Source organism: Zalophus californianus, chromosome 6, assembly GCF_009762305.2.
Source record: "Zalophus californianus isolate mZalCal1 chromosome 6, mZalCal1.pri.v2, whole genome shotgun sequence".
NCBI classification, from domain to species: Eukaryota; Metazoa; Chordata; class Mammalia; order Carnivora; family Otariidae; genus Zalophus; species Zalophus californianus.
In genome coordinates, this window is record NC_045600.1 from 104,308,243 (window position 1) to 104,327,121 (window position 18,879).

The following is an 18,879-nucleotide window of genomic DNA, read 5'->3' on the forward strand; positions in this document are numbered from 1 at the left end:
CACCTTTCTTCGAAGAGGGAGAATGTGGGACAAAAGCTGGGCTGAAGACAGTGCAGACTTAGCAGAAGCCAAGACGGTTTCCACAAGACTTCTAGAACCAGTATGTTATAGAAGAACTCATTCTATTTTGTCCCTCACTATCCTTTGATACTTTGTTGAGAAGGTATAATCTTCCTCTGCCCAACGGTGAAGATTTGGGCAGACAATTCCTGTCAAAGTCTTCCCATCACTTTTAATCATAAAATCTCACTGCATTTAAGAATCTAGTCACATCTCATAGTCAAAACTACAAACTTGGCATTAACTCTTTGGCTAATTTGGGTCCTGCTTCAGGCTTAAAACCTACAGCAGAGCAATGGGATACAGTCCTTTCCTCTTCTCCAGCCCCCCTGCTTGCTAGTTAGCCTACCACTGCTTTGGAGGCTGACGAGGGAGCAATACTCGAGATAGGATTGTTCTTACTTAGCTGGTTGGCTTTGTGCTTTTGGGGCCTACCTGGTGATTAGGGCTGGCTCCCTCTTGGGTTGGTACTTTCATGAGCTTACCAGAGGTCCCTGCTGTACACCTTGACCCTGACAAATGCATCCCCCCGCCCTTGCTGTCCTCTCTCCTCAGTTCTGGGGCACCAGGCAGGACATGTTCAGACCCTTTCCGTGGAGGTCTCCTTGGCTCTGCTGATGGCCTATTGGACAATGTCAAATATGACCCCACAGCACAGTCCATGAGAAATAGTCATGCATACCGTGCCCTGAGGGCTCTGTCATCAGAGTCATTGGCCTTGCCTCTCTTGCCCTCTAGACTTCCTAGGCAGGAATCAGCTTGCCTTTGGCCCAGCCTTAGGTCCTCTTCCACCTTCTTCCTCAGACCTGAGCCAAGCACCGGTTTACTGGATCGCCCAACTGCAGGGAACATATTTCTAAACTGTCTGAGTTGTCCCCTTGGAATTCCCCTCAGCAGATAATGGTAGAAGGTGTCCCTTTCCTACCCTTCCACCAAATGGGGGCTGGAACTCAACACAGCAACAGCTTTATCCAAAAAGAATCTCTTCATTAATCTTCTTATAAAATCCTGTTCTTTCAAAACATATATTCTCAAAGTGGATAAAAGGGTTCAAGAGCCATGGAACAACTTCTCCTATTTTTCCCTGTGTATCCTCTATTAAATTTCAGGCAGAAGAACTCCATTCTAATAACCTATTATATTAGTTACTTATTGCTATATAAAAAATTACCCCAAAACTTAGTGGTATAAACAATAAACATTTATTATTGCTCACAGCTTCTCTGGGTCAGGAATGTGGACGGCTTAGCTAGACAGTTCTGGCTCAGGGTCTCGTGAAGTTCCAGTCCAGATATCAGCTTGACTGAGGCTGGAGGATCACTTCTAACATGGTTCACTCACATGGTTTGCAAATTGGTGCTGACTGTTGGTGCAAGGCCTCAATTCCTCTCCTTGTGGAATTCTCCACAGGGTTGCTCGTGTGTTCTCAAGATGCAGTAGCTGGATTCCCACAGAGTGAGAAATTCAAGAAATCAAGATGAATGTAACAACACCTGTTATGATCTAGCCTCAGAAGTCACACACTGTCACCTCTGATTCGTGATTAGCCACACCTAGCAGCTTTGATTCAATATAGAAGGAAATACATAGAGGCATGAAGACCAGGAATCAAGGATCACTGGGAAACATCTGGGAGGCCACCTTCCTAACCACACCCTGTTACACTTCAAATGATCATTATCCCCTAAAATAAACTGAACAAAGTTCAAGTAAAGAAGAAACCATAAATTTAGATTGGTTTAATCAAAACTTCTCTGGGGACTTCTTGATCTTCAAAATTACGTATGTTATCTGGCCCACTCCACATTTGATCCTCATCTACAAATGGGTCCAAGACTATCCTTGAAGGCAGGGCCTACTCCTGATTTTAAGGGTTCTTTCTGGTTCTCAGATTTCTGATTCTACATAATAATCAGAAAATAAAGCTTTGTAAATATCTTTTAGAGTTGGCATTTACACTAAGATTTATAATTCAACAAAAACATTCTAAGGTACATCATTACAAGAATCATCTCTGCTTTATTTATGCTACAATGATTTAAATTGAATACACTTGGGCACAGTAAATATTTGACATGAAAAGTAGTTGTTATCAGAAGAGGCACCAGAAAAATAGCAACTCATCTGACACATAATCACTAGAAAATATTTTTCTGTCCAATCACTTAAGTGTTATAAATCCTGAGAATGTTATACACTGAACAAACTAGGTACTACTTATAATTAAATCTTGCTTGCAAATCATGTTAAAAAAACGCCTTGAGGTACAAATCACCTATGTATTAAACATGTCTTTTACATTTTACAAAGAATTTAAACAAAAATATCAAACAATTAAAGTTAAGTGGCTCTTAAAATAGCTATTAGTCAGGCTCAAGAACACACTGTTCCACAATTTCCCGTAAGTTGGGGTTTTCCATTGCAGCTGCCACTCGCTCTTTGTCATTTATCTGCTTGTTGACTGTAAAACACAGACAAAAGTTAGCTGAGGAACTGTGTCAACATATAGTGACAGACAAAAATTTTATTAGCCCATTAAAACAGAATTTAACTCCTTGATAACTTAAAGCTGGCTCACTTTTTATAAGTTCTACCAGGGAGACTTACAGAGAAAAATACCTCCTAAATTCCTACTACTCTATCACAACTATTTTCATTTCTTTCTTTCTAGTCTTCGTCCATATACATTATTTCCATATAGAGTAAAGAGTAAATACAATTTTGAAAATTGCTATTTTTTCCCCGTAAGCCTATTTTTTAAACTACAGGGTTATTTAAAATAGCAAAAATTATAAGCCTTCTAAATTAATTATGGACACTATGCTACACAGAGCACCTTTATATATACAGCCTTCTTTTTGGAAAGATTCTTAAAACTGGCATTATTAGATCAAGGGGTATGAGTATTTTTATGGTTTGATTCTTATCACTGAATTATTTCCCAACATTTTTTACTAATTGTATTGTCAGCAACAATACATGAGCTATCAGTTTTCAAAAAATATCTGGTATTATTAATAAAAACAAACACACACACACATAAAACAGCAGGTGAAAAACGGCTCCTTATTATTGCTATAATTTGCAATTCCTTGATAAATAGTGAGAGAACATTTCTCCATGTTTATCTATTAGTTCTTCTGTGAATTTTCTGTCCGTCTCTGTTAATCTACTGGGTGTTTTATTTTTTAATGAGCTTGCATGGATCTTCATATAATAAAGGTATTGGCCCATATCTTCTGTCTATAATTTGCTAAAAGCACTCTCAAAGTAAGAGTTTAAAAGAGAAATGTCCTTATTCTTTTCTAGACCTTCAATTTCAATTTCAAGTACACAGCTCTCTATCTTGCACCAAAGAAAAAAAAATCGAGCCCTCTTTAGAGTTTATAAGTCAAGGTTCCTAGAGCTGGATATTCTTTAGAGATGTGCAGCTACTAGCCTAAATCAGCCAATATTCGCAGGGCCTGCTCACCTAGAGTCCTACTGAAAAATTACTTTCTTGAAAAGTGTACGTTCCCCACCTCAAAGAAGAGCTAATAACTAATTCTTCACTTTTTTGCAAATGACCTGTAGATACTTGGATAGCAGAATAACAGTATCCAAGATGAAGTACTATCTGAAGTTGCTTTTTAATGGGTCAAGATTGACTTACTGTCTTCCTCTGTTGAGTGGGTTCCTTCAGAAATGTAGATTTCCAACTAGGAAGAAAAAAATATTAAAACCAAAACATTTAGAACAATCTAAGATAACAAATGAAGTGAAATGCACAGTGGACTCAAGTGTCTAGGAATGAAAGCCCAAATAGTGTTCTCAACATCAATGACTTAGGGACAAATCCCTCCAAAACTGGGACTGAAATTAGTCGATTTTTTTTAAAGATTTTATTCATTTATTCATGAGAGACAGAGAGAAAGAGGCAGAGGGAGAAGCAGGCTCCCTGCTTGGAACTGTGTCAACATATAGTAATAGACAAAAATTTTATTAGCCCATTAAAACAATGGGGGACTCGATTCCAGGACCCTGGAATCATGACCTGAGCTGAAGGCAGACGCTTAACTGACTGAGCCACAGTCAGTTAAGGGGCCCTGAAATTAGGATTTTTTAATTTTGGTCACCTGTGGAAGGCCTGCAGGGGGTATTCCAATTACTTTAATGAATATACACAAATAAAATTTTACACAAATGAGATCTCTTTAAATTTTTTATTGTTATGTTACATTACATCATTAGTGTTTGATGTAGTGTTCCATGATTCATTGTTTGTGCATAACACCCAGTGCTCCACGCAGAATGTGCCCTCTTTAATACCCATCACCAGGCTAATCCATCCCCCCACCCCCCTCCCCTCTAGAACCCTGTTTGTTTTTCAGAGTCCATCGTCTCTCATGGTTCGTCTCCCCCTCCGATTTACTCCCCTTCGTTCTTCCCCTCCTGCTATCTTCTTTTTTTTTTCCTTAACATATATTGCATTATTTGTTTCGGAAGTACAGATCTGTGATTCAACAGTCTTGCACAATTCACAGCGCTCACCATATCACATACCCTCCCCAATGTCTATCACCCAGCCACCCCATCCCTCCCACCCCCCCACCACTCCAGCAACCCTCAGTTTGTTTCCTGAGATTAAGAATTCCTCGTATCAGTGAGGTCATATGATACATGCCTTTCTCTGACTGACTTATTTCACTCAGCATAACACCCTCCAGTTCCATCCACGTCGTTGCAAACGGCAAGATCTCATTCCTTTTGATGGCTGCATAATATTCCATTGTGTATATATACCACATCTTCTTTATCCATTCATCTGTCGATGGACATCTTGGCTCTTTCCACAGTTTGGCTATTGTGGATATTGCTGCTATAAACATTGGGGTGCACGTACCCCTTCGGATCCCTACATTTAGATACGCATAGGAATACACAAAGATCCCTATCTTTGTGGTAAATACCCAGTAGTGCAATTGCTGGATCATATGGTAGCTCTATTTCCAACTGTTTGAGGAACCTCCATACTGTTTTCCAGAGTGGCTGCACCCGCTTGCATTCCCACCAACAGTGTAGGAGGGTTCCCCTTTCTCCGCATCCCCGCCAACATCTGTCGTTTCCTGACTTGTTAATCTTAGCCATTCTGATGGGTGTGAGGTGGTATCTCATTGAGGTTTTGATTTGGATTTCCCTGATGCCGAGCGATGTTGAGCACTTTTTCATGTGTCTGTTGGCCATTTGGATGTCTTCTTTGGAAAAATGTCTGTTCATGTCTTCTGCCCATTTCTTGATTGGATTATTTGTTCCTTGGGTGTTGAGTTTGATAAGTTCTTTATAGATTTTGGATACTAGCCCTTTATCTGATATGTCATTTGCAAATATTTTCTCCCATTTTGTCGGTTGTCTTTTGGTTTTGTTGACTGTTTCTTTTGCTGTGCAAAAGCTTTTTATCTTGATGAAATCCCAATAGTTCAACAAATGAGATCTCATACATATTTTACTCATGAATCTCTCTACCCTACACTCTACCTCTTCCTCCCAAATCAGTACCTAAAATATCTAAACTTCCTCTCTACCCTAAGCCCCAAGAAAGTCATATTAATGATCTAGTGTAGTTTATTCCGTATTTTTCTTCATACCTACATAATGGAATACAGATTTTATACACACACACACACCCCAAAGTTGGAAGTTTCTTTTCTTTGCTTATTTTACAAAAATGGCATCACAATATAGTTTTAAGTATCCTCCTCTTCTCATTTATTATTATCTTGCTAAATTTACTCTCAAGTATAATATTGGTTAAGCTAAACCTCCTGGACCTGCTGCATTTCCTCAGATTAGTTAACCTCCAAGAACTAGACCTTCTGAGACAAACCCACAAAATCCTGTGACAAATAAAACATGCTGTATGATAAAGACATGTCTACTCTCCAGAGAACCCTGGAGTGTATGAACTAATTCTTACACAGTTATTTTACTACTAAGATAAATGTTTTTCAAGAGTGAAAAAAAAAATCATACCTTATTATGGCTAAAAGAGACCCTAGAGATCATCTAGAACAGTCTTTTTTAAAAAACAAAACACCTTGGGGCGCCTGGGTGGCTCAGTCAGTTAAGCACCGACTCTTGATTTTGGCTCAGGTCACGATCTCAGGGTTAGGAGATTGAGCTCAGCGCCGGACTCTGCGCCGTTATGGAGTCTGCTTAAGATTCTTTCTCTCCCTCTGCCCCTCCACCCCGCCAAAACACCATATGAATTCCTCTAGCGGCTAGTGGCATAACACTAACTCTTATTCCAGACAACAAAGCAACAGGTATAAAATCACTCTATATTCATTTACTTTGGTTTAAAATTATGCATGACTCAACTCTGAAAAATTATAAATAAAGGGGAAAAGTCAAGCATTTATCCTGCTATTCCTGCATGAACTATATTTCAAGGAAACCACACAGTGGGCTTGGTACCTTGCAGGCACAGAGGACTCTAAATTTGAGAGGTTACCTGTGGCCCTTTCTAAGTGGTTCTTCCTTGGTTTTAAATTTTTACACATGAAAATATATTCAACATTATTAGCCACCATGGAAATGGCAATCAAAACCATGAGTTATCACTTCAAACCCACTAGGATGGTTATAATGAAAAAGACAGATAATATTAATACAGAAGTATAAGAACCCTAATACACTGCTGGTGGGAATGTAAAATGATGAAGCAGCTATGGAAAAAAGTCTAGCAGTGCCTCAAAAAGTTAAATATAGTTAGCAAGAGATCCAGCAAGTCCCCTCCTAGGTGGAGGGAAGATGAAAACATGCCCAAACGAAAACTTGTATATGAATGTTCACAGCAGCATTATTCATAATAGACAAGAGGTGGAAACAACCCAAATGTCCATCCATTAATCAACAAATAAACTATGGTACATCCATACAATGGAATCATACAAGGCAGTAAAAAGGAAGGAAATACTGACATATGCTACAACATGGATGAATTCTGAAAATAATATTTTAAGTGAAAGAGGCCAGTCCAAAAGACTACAAACTGTATGATTCCATTTAAATTAAACATTCAGAATAAGCAAATCTATAGAGACCAAAAAGAGATCAGTGGTAGCCTGGGGAGGGAGGAAGGTTTGGAGAAATGGGTATGGGGTTTCTTACTGAGGTGAGGAAAATGTTTTAAAACTGGGGCGCCTGGGGGGCTCAGTAGGTTAAAGCGGCTGCCTTCGGCTCAGGTCATGATCTCAGGGTCCTGGGATCAAGCCCTGAGTTGGACCTCCTCAGCGAGGAGTCTCCTTTTCCCTCTCCCTCTGCCCCACCCCCTACCAGTGACTGCTCGCACTCTCTCTCAAATAAAATCTTTAAAAAAAACACAAAAAATTGATAGTAGTGATGGTTGCACAACTCAGTGAATACAGGAAAACCACTAAACTGTACATTTTAAACAGATGAATTGTGTGAAATGTGAATTAAATCTCAATAAAGCTGTTATAAAACAACAAAATCTTCCTTACCTTATGTTTAAACGGTAAACACCGCTGAAGTTTTACTCTTAAGCACAGCCCTGTAGAGGAAAAAAAAGAAAAGGCCCCAATTATCTCTTCTCTTATTAATTCTTGACAATGTGTACAACTGTGTGTAGGTGTCTCCATACAATACAGTAGCTGGAAACAGCTTTGGCTCAATCCAGTGTAGGTCTCCTTTGAGCCAGGTACCATGCTAGCAACTTTAATATATATAGTCTTACATATTCCTCATGATAATCCAGTGAGCCACGTATTACCAAACCCATTCTACAAATTATAAAACTAAGGTCACAATGTAACTTGCCCAAGGTCACTGAGTTAGTAAAGTGGCAAATGGGACTAAAACCCAAGACCACTGCAAAGCTTAGGTCCTTTCTACTACATCAATTTACCTTCAAGCAAAGGTCAATTCACTCATTTAACTTTATTGAACACTCACAACAGGCCAGATCATGCAAAAATTTAAGACCAAATAAGAGCCACTTAAAAAGGACCACAAGAAACTTCTCAAATTTGGAATCCTCTATACCTGCAATGTACAAATAGAGTTGTTTCCCTAAAACAAGATCCTCTGAAGTTCAGTTTATCACCTCAATGCCAAGTCATAGTTATGTGTATATATATACATATATATATACATCCCCCCGCCGCCCCGCTTCAGCTGAGACTTGTAACAGAAATTAACACTGGCCTTGGAACAAACCCTCAGTGCGCCCATGTTCCACTTCTCCCCCACCTCAAAACAAGGAAGGAATTTTTAACTAAATCTACACCCCTAGACACAAAAGATAAGTCAAACTGTTCTTATGCACAAAGTATTTCAGAGTACTTAGAGTCTAGAACACAGTAATTTCATAATAAGTATTAGAGAACTTTAAAGACAACATATAGTTTCTTTAAGAGGGTCTCCCTTTAGAAGATCTGCCTTAAAGTATATCTGGAGGGTTCTTCTCTTCCCTCTGCCCCCCACACTGTCTCTTTGTTACCTGTGTATCATCTGAGCCACTCACTGTTGGTAGCTGTTTTACCCACATAGTAAATAACAACTGTTTCACAATTCACAAAGCGCTTTCTTGAGCATCAATATCCTTAAGAGAGGCAGTACAGCATTACTGAGATAGATACTTTGGGTTCAAAAGAAGCTCCACTACATACAAACTATGGGGCCCCAGGCAAGTTACTTAACCTCTCCTGAGCTTCAGTATCCTTATCCGTAAACTAGGTATTATCATAGTACCACTATACATAGGGTTGTTATGAGTGGTAAATAGTCATGCAATGTGCCTAAAATAGGACTTGGTACATAAAAAGTATCTAATAAATATTAGCTATTACTATTGTATCATTTTCATTTTACAACCAGGAACCTCGATAAGTGATTTGTCTGACAAGCGGAGAGCTGGGAGCTAAATATAGACCTTCTGACTCCAAATCCTATGCCCTTCATATTGGACCACACCTGCCTTCAGCTATTCTTATCTGGATTAAGTCAACACAAATGGCTGGCTATCAGCTGGTTTCTCTGCCTTACCCACTCATCCCCTTTGAATCTTCCTTGTTTTTGCAATTATTTACTGGGATAACTCTGAGTAGGTGACGACCTAAGCAATCAGGCTGGAACGCATACCCAGGTGCCTTCCCCTGCTTCACACTACCTGCTCACAGGAAAACCCTGCTAGATGCCAGGAAGAAGGCTCCCTTTAATGTCTCTTTCAATAGTGTTGATTGAACGTGGTTTACTATACTAGTATACTAACTTCTAAAAAGCCAAGGGTCTTAACTGGAACTCATATTAAAAGGGTCCCAAAAAACCTGACAATACTTTGTTCAAGGAGTGGACAGATCTGAAGTAGCTACCATAATCGGATCCGGGCGCCTTTAGAGTTACTTTTATTTCCTGGGCTTTCTCAATCTTTGTCCACACAAACGTGGTTTTTCGATAATTACAATCATAATCAAATATGCAACTTAGCATTCCAGTTTTTTCATACATATCTCAGATACTTTGATTCCTTGATTATCATTTTCTATAGAAACAAGAAATTCCATTATATTGGTGCCATTTCCTTATTAATAGATACTATAGTTTCTTCCAAGCTTTATTATTATAAATTTACTATAAAAGTTTTGTACATGTTACTATTTTCTCCAATGGAATTATTTCCTTAACTCCTGGGTCAAAGAGTAGAAACTTTTTTTTTTTAAAGATTTTATTTATTTATTTGAGAGAGAGAATGAGAGAGAGAGAGAGAGCATGAGACGGGGAAGGGTCAGAGGGAGAAGCAGACTCCCCGCCGAGCAGGGAGCCCAATGCGGGACTCGAGCCCGGGACTCCAGGATCATGACCTGAGCCACCCAGGTGCCCCAAGAGTAGAAACTTTTTAATAAGGACTTACTTATATGTATCCAGAGGCTTAAAAATACTTATACCATATGACCCAATAATTCCAATTAAAGGAATTTATCCTGAGGCAATAACTAGAGATATATGAAAATATTTATGTATAAAGTTGTTCATATTATTTAATAAATTGTGAAAGCCTAGAAGTGGTATAAATGGTTATAAAAATGATATACTGATGTGATTAGCACAAACCTCTATGACTATATAATTAAAAACTAATATTTAATGAAGAATAAAAAATATTCCTTATCTATTTCATGCGTTCTATTATCTAACCTTTATAACTGTTGACACTCTTTTATCTCTACTTTACAGATAAGGAAACTGAGGCTCAGAAATTTTAAGTAATTTGCCTAAGGCCACAAAGTGGCAGACCTGACAGAACTGGAATTTTAGCCTAGAGCACACATTCTTTTATGACAGCTGATTTTTATTTTTATTTTTTTTCTTTATGCTTCTGTGGAGCTTCCAAATTATTGCCAAGAAACATACTACTTTTGTAATGTAAAAAAACACAAAATAAATGTTACTTTTTGAAAAATCAATTTGCTAAAGGCTCTTAGAGTAATACACTGTCTATTTAAGAACTCTTATGTATTAAAATATTTTAAGATATTTCCCTTCACGTCAAGAGAGTAGCAGTACTTCTGGTATCTGTTGATTCAGAAACTGTCCAATGACAAAAAAATAAGCATGCATTCAAAAATGCTTTTTCTAGGATGGAATATTAATAACCCCAATATCATCGGGGGGCCTGGGTGGCTCAGTCGGTTAAGTGGTCAACTCTTGATTTTGGCTCAGGTTATGATCTCAAGGTCCTGGGATCCTGCCCTGCGGCAGGCTCCGTACTCAGCAGGGAGTCTGCTTGAGGATTCTCTCTCCTTCTGTCTCTCCCTTGGCTTATGTTCTCTCTCTCTCAAAAAATAAATAAATCTTAAAAATAAATAAATAACTACAATACTATTTATGGGGGCGCCTGGGTGGCTCAGTTGGTTAAGCGACTGCCTTCAGCTCAGGTCATGATCCTGGAGTCCCGGGATCGAGTCCCACATCGGGCTCCCTGCTCAGCAGGGAGTCTGCTTCTCCCTCTGACCCTCCCCCCTCTCATGTGCTCTCTCTCTCTCATTCTCGCTCTCTCAAATAAATAAATAAAATCTTTAAAAAAAAAAAATACTATTTATGGATTCATGGACCCTTTAGTCCCTCAAGATGTGGCCCATACGCTGGAAATCACTAACAGGGATCCCAGATCAACAAGTGAGAAGAGAAAAACAGTAATCACAAAAATGGAAGCAATAATAAAATATTTACTTTTCAATCGTTTTTATAAACTTATCTATTTTTAAAAAGATAATATATTCCCATACTTCAAAAACTTAAAAATATAAAAAGGTATACAGTGAAGTCTTCCTCCCACCCTGTCCCCAGCCTGCCCAGTTCCTACCACCAGTACCCACCCTCATCACAGCTGGCCATTTCTTATATATTCTTTGTGCATATACAATCAAATACAAATTTCTGTTTTTGCCCTTTTATACACAAATGTAGCAATATTATACTTGCTTTTATTTCTTAACAGTATGTCACAAAGATCCTTCCATACCAGTACACAGAGAGCTTTTTCATTCTTTTTCATACCTGTATAGCATTCCATTGTTAATATATACCATTGATGATTATTTCACCAATTCCCTACTGATGAACATTTGGTTTGAAATAAACTTCCTTTATCTTCTTTATTTTTATTTACTTATTTTTTAGATGAGGGGGAGAGGGGCAGAGGGAGAGGGAGAAAGAGAATCTTTAGGAGGCTCCACACCGAGCGTGGAGCCCGAGCAGGGCTCAATCCCACCACCCTGAGATCACGACCTGAGCAGGAATTAAGAGTCGACGCTTAACCGACTGAGCCACCCAAGCGCCCCTCCTTTATCTTCAAAGACATCTCTTGTAGATCTTACAGTTGACTACTCCAAAATATTGGGAATGCAGCCTCTCGAATAGAAAACTACCTCAAAAATACCCTCCCAAATAAAAAACTTAAAACAAAACAAAACAGAACTCTCCTACTAGGACTTATGGCCCATACTGCACTGAAGCCAACAGAGCAGCGAAAGGAAAAGAAGGTGATGGCAGCAGGGCTAGTCTGACAGCACCCACTCCAATCCCCAGAACTGAGGAGAGGACTGGCCCACACCCACTCTCTTAATTGTAGGTGTGTACCGGGAAGAAAAGCAGCATGGGGTAATTAAAGAAAGGAGATCTCACGTTTGGAGTCAGGGGACCTGGGTTTGAGCCTCAGCGTCATCATTTCCTGGCTATGTGATTCTGAGCAAGTCACTTAAACTCTCTGAGTCTTGGGTTCCTCATCTGGAAAATTCTCTCATAGGCTGTGAGGGCCACAGAGGATACACATTTGAAAAGACTCCGTGAACTATAAAGTGTGATACATGATTCTAATTGTTATTTTGGGTCACTATCAGTAAAATAATTTAGAATTAAAAATATATTTATATATGAAACCTTACCAATAAGGGTTGCCAAAGAGCAGTGAGGTACTGTTGGCGTGAACCTGATAATAACCAAATAGTCTTCTTCGTTTATCTCCTGAACCTCCACACTACTTTCTGTTATCACTTCCAGTTCTTCTAAAGTATTGGGCTTCTCTGGGTCCCGGATAGTTCGAATCAAATCTAAAGAATCATCAGAGACAAGGTATTATGTTAAAACATGAATATTCTCAATAAGGATGACTTTGCCAGTCCTAATCCAAACACGGACTGCTTTTTTTTTGAACCAAATATTACAGTAACTGCCCAGATTTCTCACAGAAATTTCCATGACTAGTTCCCTTTTGAGAAAACTGTTTTCTTGGATTCTTATTAGATCATAACCAGTTTCTTGGATCCAACATTACAGAGAGAACATAAGAATGACAAGAGTGTCATAGAAGCTAAAGGGGAAGAACTAACTTAGAGCTTGGGAGACTGCGGTATCAGGATTTATGAAAGTCAAATCTGAATCAAGCCTTTAAAAATTTCAATATTTGACATTTAAGGTGAAGGAAAGAAAAGGAAAAGAAGTTTAGGGGCTCCTGGCTGTCTCAGTCAGCAATGCATGTAGTTCTTGATCTTGGGGTCATGAGTTTGATCCCCATGTTGGGTATAGAGATTACTTAAGAAAAATTTTTTTTTAATTAAAAGAATGTTGAGTCTGCCTGGAACCCAGCATAAGTGAGGATATAAGAGTTTGGGCCAGGGGCACCTGGGTGGCTCAGTTGTTAAGCGTCTGCCTTCGGCTCAGGTCATGATCCCAGGGTCCTAGGATCGAGCCCCGCATTGGGCTCCCTGCTCAGCGGGAAGCCTGCTTCTCCCTCTCCCACTCCCCCTGCTTGTGTTCCTGCTCTCTCTGTCTCTCTCAAATAAATAAATAAATAAATCTTAAAAAAAAAAAAAAAAAAAAGTTTGGGCCAGACCATCAAGGATCTTTTACAGTCAGCCACAGTCAATAGGGAATCCTCAAGAGGTTCTGAACGAGGGAGGAACAGGGACAGCATAACACTGTCAGCTGGGAACTCATCCACTGGCTGGTAGACTCAGCGCTAAGAGCAAAGCCAGGGATACCAGCTGAAAACGCTGGGCCCAAAACAGGCACATGACAACAGTAATGGAGAGGAGGGGACAGATGGAGAAGTAATTTCAGCAGCAGAATCAACAGAATTTGACAATTGTTTAGATGTAGAAGACAAGGAAAGGGAAAAAGGAAGATGACTCAGATTTTAAGTCTGTCTGGGAGAACACTGATAGAATGAAAAAAAAAAACTGGAGAACACAGGAAGAAAGTTGGGTGGGGGCTGGGGCAACTGGGTTCAATTTTATACATAATGATTTTGAGGTGCTTAAGGGGCAACCCGATGGGACAGTCCAGCAAATACTGAACTGTGACATAAGGTTTAAGAGAGCACCAAGGCTAAACACATGAAAAGATGCTCAACATCACTCATCATCAGGGAAATGCAAATCAAAACTACAATGAGAGATCACCTCACACCTGTCAGAATGGCTAAAATAAAAAACACAAGAAACAGGTGTTGGCAAGGATGTGGAGGAAAAGGAACCCTGTGCACTGTTGGCGGGAATGCAAACTGGTACAGCCACTGTGGAAAACAGTATGGAGGTTCCTCAAAAAGTTAAAAACAGAACTAGCCTACACTCCACTAATTGCACTACTGGGTATTTACCTAAAAAATACAAAAACACTAATTCAAAGGGACACATACATGACTATGTTTGTAGCAGCATTATTTATAATAACCAAGATATGGAAGCAGCCCAAGTACCTATCAATTGATGAATTTATGAATATATTTGATATATATGTGATGGAATAGTATTCAACCATAAAAAAGAATGAAGTCTGGGAGCCTGGGTGGCTCAGTTGGTTAAGTGACTGCCTTCGGCTCAGGTCATGATCCTGGAGTCCCAGGATCGAGTCCTGCGTCGGGCTCCCTGCTCGGCGGGGAGTCTGCTCCTTCCTCTGACTCCCCCCTCTTGTGCTCTATCTATCTCATTCTCTCTCTCAAATAAATAAATAAAATCTTTAAAAAAAAAAAGAATGAAGTCTTACCATTTGCAAGGACATGAATAGAGCTAGAGCGTATAATGCTAAGCAAAACAAGTCAAAGACAAATACATGATTTCACTCATATGTGAAATTTAAGAAATGAAACAAATGAACAAAGGGAAAAAAAGAGACAGACAAACCAAGAAACCGAATTTCAACCGTAGAGAACAAACTGATGATTATCAGAGGAGAGGTGGGTGGAGGAACAGGTGAAATAGATGAAGGGTTTTAAGAGTACACTTAGGATGAGCACTGAGGAACATACAGAATTGTGAATCATTATATTGTACACCTGAAGCCAAAAAATGCTGTATGTTAATGATACTGGAATTAAAATTAAAAAATTAACCAAAAAGAGAGAGAGAGAGTAACAAAGCTAGAGTGGTTCTTCAACCCATGGGATTCGCAAAGAATGAGCAGAACAGTTTTCCAACCTTGGGTGAACAATGGAATCATCAGGACTGCTTTAAAAACAAAACAAAAATTGATGTCTAAGCCCTACTCCCAAAGATCCTGACTTAATTGGGATTTGTAGTATGGGCTGGACTTAAAAAATTCCTCAGGTTGTTCTTATGGGCAGCTCAGTTTGAAAACCACTAATGTAAAGGGAGAGACCCAAGAATAGACCTGTGGGAAGCACCTAATTTAGGGATCAGAAGAAGAAAGAAAAGCAAGAAGCAGAAATGGAAGCAGGGGGAGGTTAACAACATTAAATGCAGCAGAAAAATTCAAAATGACGAGAGCTGAAACAGGTCTTTGGATTTGTCACCCAGAAGATCACCTACAAGAAAGCAGTTTCAGTAGAGAGATGAGGACAGAAGCCAGCTTGCAAAAGGGGAAATGAGAAGGAACTGCAAATGCAGTCCTAGGGCTTTGGCAGGGAAGGGAAGGGCAAAGAACCAATAGTGGGTTTAGAAAAAGCTAGAACAATGACAAGGGTAAGGGAAACTTGAGTAAGTTTTATAGCCCAAGGGAAAGGATCAAATAGAGGAAGTGAGACTGAAAGTATAGGGGGGAGGATGGGGGACTCGCATAATAAGCAGAAGGGAATGAGACCAAGGATGTGGGAGCCTGGGCTGGCCTTGGAGAGGGCAAGATTTCCTTCTTACTCTGAGGTTGTGGAAAAATATGGAAAAGGAGAACAACAGACAAATGGTGAGGTAGAAAGGAGAGCAGAGGGAATTCACATAGGATGGGCTTTGATGTTCTCCAGCCTGAGGTTTTGTTCTATTATTGATAGCACCCCTGTAATCATAAATGCTACTGGGAAAAACAAATTAATCAAACTCCACCTTCTCCCCAACCACTCCTGCACTTATCACTTGATTAGCCACAGAATCTGAAAATGAAGGCAGGAAAGAAAAGACAAAGCTTCTTCACAAGGCTCTGTCACCATGCGGCTCAGGGAAACACGGCTTTTTTAAAGATTTTATTTATTTATTTGACAGAGAGAGACACAGCGAGAGAGGGAACACAAGCAGGGGGAGTGGGAGAGGGAGATGCAGGCTTCCTGCTGAGCAGGGAGCCCGATGCGGGGCTCGATCCCAGGACCCTGGGATCATGACCTGAGCTGAAGGCAGTCGCTTAACCGACTGAGCCACCCAAGCGCCCAACACGGCTTTTTTAAAAGAAATTTGCTGCCCCTCATCCTACACATTTTCCCTGTAAGGCTCATTTATACAAGCTGCATTATATTCTTTAATATGCTACCTAACCCTGAAATTAAGTCTCACCCCTTATTAAACTTCTCTGGTTTTCTACTGATTTGAGAGATTTGGATTTATTTCTTTAGAAAGAAAGCAATGTTGCTCTTCTCACATTACTCCCCTGATGAAAATTCTTCTATGGCTCTGCACTGATATTCTTTTTTATTAAACGATTTTATTTATTTGAGAGAAAAAGAGTGAGTGAGAGAGAGAGAGCACGAGTAGGGGGAGGAGTAGAGGGAGAGGGAGAAGCAGGCTCCCCACTGAGCAAGGAGCCCGATGTGGGGCTCAGTCCCAGGACCCTGGGATCATGACCTGAGCCAAAGGCAGATGCTTAAATGACTGAGCCACCCAGGTCCCCCTGCATTGATATTCTTTATACATTTAAATCTTCAGGATCCAGTTCTGACCTGGTATCTAAAATAATTTTTGACCACACTTCCACCCTTTACCACCTCTATCCTGAAGCTCCACCTATCTGCCATTCTCTAACATGTTCCTTTGTCACCTCCATACTTTTGCTCCCTTTTCTTAGTATGCCTTCTACCCTCCAAATATCCAGAGCATACTTACACTTCAAGGCCTAACTCAAGTGACTCCTCCTTAAGTTTTTCCAGATCCCCCATTCAGAGATTACTCTCTCTCCTTCCTCTGAATTTCTCTATCTCTTATTCAGGTTGATGGCTTTCTACTGCATAAAATAAAAAATAGTATATTTTTGCATATATAGGTCTCCCTCGATATAAACTTTAGAACAAGAATCATCTCTCTTCCAAAGCTGTATCCCCAAGTGCCCTTCTGTCCTGAGATGCTGTAGAAAGAAGTCTGATAGTACAGGAATGTGTCCATTTTGTGGAGATCATTCTACTCATAATCATCTAGCTGGGGTTAAGTCCTGCCTCTAGTAAGAGAGGGGTAAATTAGATTGGCTCCAAAGATCTTTTCCAACCCTGGCCTCCTTCTCCTGGTCCCTAATCCTTGCCCACATTTTATTTGTATTCTTTGGTTAGATCTTTCACCCGCAGTCAGCAGGAACAGCTGAACGGTAGTTAGAGCCAGTCTTTTTAGTTTTCAAAAGCAATACTACATAAGTCCAAAAACAGGGAGTCATAAGGCAATTGTGAAATGGTGTAAAGTGCACAAAGTTTGGAATCAGAAGACATGGGCTTGGTTTTTGCCATTTCTTTACTGGCAGTGTGACCTTCGGGTAGCTGTTTAACCATTTTAAACCTTTGTTTTCTCATCTGTACAATGAAGCTGGTCCCAGGAGTTTAAACAATGTATGTGATTGTGTGTGTGTGTGTGTGTGTGTGTGTGTTCGTTTTTGCACTGCTCGCTTGGCTGTGATAAGAAACTAAAAGGTCGAGGCCCGGGTACGGGGAGCCGGGTTTGTCCTCTTCTCTCGGGGACCTCTGTTTTTTTTTTTTTTTTTTTTTTTGCACAAGAGAGCGACTGTGCCCTTAGGCCGGTCCCCAACTCGTTAGTCACCCAGGGGCTAGAGGACGCAAGGAAAGAGACAAGTAGTGCAATCAGTCCAGCTCTGCTTCCTAACCAAGCACCCTAAATGCCTGCTCTGCCCAGAAATCTTGAAAAGGCCAGTAGGGCGTGGGGCAGACAAGGGAAATGAAGCGTTTAAGACCCCCAGGTTCGGCTTGCCCCAGGTTTAGGAAGAGCCCGGGTCCTAGAAAGATCCACATTCCTGCGTGACTCAGGACCCCGGAGAAACGGCTTCCCAAGCTTCGAACGAGACCCAGCAAAAACCGGAGTCTCCACCCCCAGCCCTCAGGTAAGATCCCCGTTACCCTCATCTCCACGTACAACGCCAAACGCTGTCCTGGGTAAAATTAGTTACCATAAACCTCTAGCGCTTTTTCTTCCATGATCCGGGGCTGCCGGGCAGCTCCCCGCTCAAAGAGGCCGGAGAGCCACAGGACTCTGCTCAGCGTCCAGGAGAGCAGCCCGGACACCCGCTCCATCCTCACGCTCCGCCATCCCTGGCGACTGTCCCATCCGAGCCACCGTCTCTCAGCAGCGGGCCTCGCGATTTATCAACTTCCTGGTCTTCAAATGGGCCAAGACAAGCCTAAAGGCCCAGGAGAGTAGAAAATAGGCGGGGCCTGACAGTAGCGCGGAGGACCTAGGGAAGGGCCCCGCGAAGACCACAAGCCCCAGCAGGCTTTACTCGGTTTCGGCGGGACAAGAGAAAAAAAAAAATTCCTCCCAGCACGTGAGGTGCATTGCGTGCTGGGACCAAGGGGCAAAGAGATGTATTCTGGGATTTGTAGTCTATATCGGGTAAGTAGGGGTAGGTAACGGTCTGTTACCCGCCACTGTTTGCCTCATTCAGCGCTCTCGATAAGCTGAAAATGAATCCTGAAGAGGTAGGGGAAGGAAGATCTTGCTTTTGGTGGAGGAGCGTGTGCAAGGACAATCTACTGTTATTTCTCTGAGGGAGCCGCTTCCAGCCAGTTTTCTTACTTCCTAGTCACGCCGGAAGTGAGTTTCCGTTGCCGTGAAACGGAAGGTCTTGGTAGTCCACTGAAGTTGGCGAGGAGTCGCGGGGAAAGAGAGGGCT

The 18,879-nt window shown here is 40.8% G+C and overlaps 1 protein-coding gene across 2 annotated transcripts; it reads right to left on the bottom strand.

The window, feature by feature from the left end:
* Window positions 1-1,239: 1,239 nt before the first annotated feature.
* Window positions 1,240-18,411, bottom strand: CIAO2A (cytosolic iron-sulfur assembly component 2A). 2 transcript variants are annotated; one of them, XM_027572470.1, is made up of 5 exons: window positions 18,157-18,411; window positions 12,504-12,668; window positions 7,563-7,612; window positions 3,713-3,758; window positions 1,240-2,521 (listed from the first exon to the last, which is right to left on the bottom strand). In XM_027572470.1, exons 1-5 carry the CDS (start codon window positions 18,278-18,280, stop codon window positions 2,424-2,426), a joined length of 483 nt encoding a protein of 160 aa, XP_027428271.1. In that variant the 5' UTR covers window positions 18,281-18,411; the 3' UTR covers window positions 1,240-2,423. The 2 variants fall into 2 exon arrangements, with proteins under 2 accessions (XP_027428271.1, XP_027428272.1); XM_027572471.1 differs by having other exon boundaries at window positions 18,123-18,253.
* Between the last annotated feature and the right edge of the window lie 468 nt (window positions 18,412-18,879).